This window comes from Trypanosoma equiperdum, assembly GCF_001457755.1.
Source record: "Trypanosoma equiperdum strain OVI genome assembly, contig: ctg_1080, whole genome shotgun sequence".
Taxonomy (NCBI): domain Eukaryota; phylum Euglenozoa; class Kinetoplastea; order Trypanosomatida; family Trypanosomatidae; genus Trypanosoma; species Trypanosoma equiperdum.
This window is the reverse complement of record NW_027123039.1, coordinates 7,564-9,344: the sequence shown is the minus strand read 5'-3', so window position 1 is coordinate 9,344 and position 1,781 is coordinate 7,564. Positions and strand designations below refer to the sequence as shown.

Sequence of the window (1,781 nt, the reverse complement as noted above, 5' to 3'; positions counted from 1 at the left end):
AACTAAATTGTGAACGTTAGTGAAATTTTTTTTGTATCGAACTGACCTGTATGCACAAAGTAGCGAGGTGATAGTGCATTAAAAATGAATGCTATTCTAATTTGAATTTATCCTTTTATTTTCCTTACTTTATGAATATTTAGATAAGATTATAATAATGATGATAGTGATAGGAGAGTGTTGTGAGTGTTTACACAATCATGGTGTAATGAGAGTGCCGCAAACAGAAATAAACCCCAAAACAGAAACACTTGAAACAATCACAGCGACGAAATGAGAGGGAGTGAGTGGGTCAATTAACCCGACGAATATTCTTGAGAAAGAGGCGGAAATACCGAGAGAAAATAATATGGAATGTGCGTATTTTCGTACATAAACATACCTACTTGTATTATCCTAAACAGGGTGTTGACAGATAGAAAAATGGGGGAAATAGAGTGTAGTCTAGAGCCCAAATGGAGTCGCTACAGTATCCGTAGAATCAGTGATAGAAGACCCAAAGGAAGATAAAAATATGTACGAAACAACAAAACAGAAGAAAGGAAAATAATACGTTATTAAGAAGATGGGCAAGAGACAATAATGATCCTTATTTTACTTAAAAATTGATAGATGCAGCATTACACATGGTGTAACCCTGTAGTATTATAATTGCAAATCGTGATATGAACCGCTATCTGAGGAAGGGTGTCACTTCATAGATTGAATGTGTGTTTTCTACGGGTGGGGCGGCTGGAAGAGCATATGGGTAAGGAGCATGAATGTAATTTTAGAGAAAAGGATATTAACACGGTCACACTTCAAAAACATTGGAATATTGGTCTGTTAAAGTGGCTTTTCTATGCAAATAAAACAGTTAGCATCAAAATATTTGGTTTTGACACGAGGCTGAGGACACAAAGGCTTACTTACAAAAAAAAGCAAAGAAAGGAGAAGTATAAACGTAGAACAAGACATGAAAGAAAATATATGTAACAGAAGCCACGCATAGCCGAGAGGTCACCAGCGTCTAGTTAGCTGCTAGCAGAACTAATATTAATCAATACGGTAATACGACAGAGTAAGCAACCACCATCAGAAGCTGAACGACAAACCCAATATCCTGAAACACAACTCATCTCATATCTACACATCAGCAGCCAAAGGAGATCATAATGCATCCCTGATATGATACTACTAAACATTGCAGATGATAAGCCCGTGGCCACACCAATCAGCTTTTGTGGACAAACGACAACCAGCATTCAGAAATAAACCCCCAAAAAAGTAAGCAAGTAGGAAATAAAGCATCAAGGATGAGAGACGAAGCGACGCGAAACCAGATATGAGCCAACGACAACAGGACACACACACTCGGAGTGAAGCAAGCAGTAGTTATTTTAATGGCGTTATTAAACGTCACCAATGTACGAGCAGAAACGGACACCGCGGCCGTAAGTGACTTCTGTACAGAGCTATGGTACGGTGAAGAACTAATGGCAGGACTACAAGGAAAAGTAGCTCGTGCAGCGGAAGCTACGACCAAAGCGGCGAGGGAAGCAGAACTCTATAAGCTGGCGCAAGAAAGGTACGCGGACACACAACAAGGCACCGGCTACACCGCACTGGCAGCTTATGCGGCCCAAAAAGCGCAGGCGACGGCGACAGCAGCCAGCACATTAATCGGACAGGCGATGCCAGCGATAGCAGTACTATCAGCTAAGATCGCCGAGCTAAAAACCATACAAGCCACAACTGAAGGGACGACAGCGAAGGCAGGGACAGGTACAGCCGAAGAATAG

At 41.3% G+C, this 1,781-nt stretch overlaps 1 protein-coding gene across 1 annotated transcript; it reads left to right on the top strand.

Annotated features, from left to right (window-relative positions):
• Window positions 1-1,382: 1,382 nt before the first annotated feature.
• Window positions 1,383-1,781, top strand: TEOVI_000892200 (uncharacterized protein; the record flags this gene model as incomplete). The annotated part of the gene is made up of 1 exon (XM_067220226.1): window positions 1,383-1,781. One exon carries the CDS (start codon window positions 1,383-1,385, stop codon window positions 1,779-1,781), a length of 399 nt encoding a protein of 132 aa, XP_067076327.1.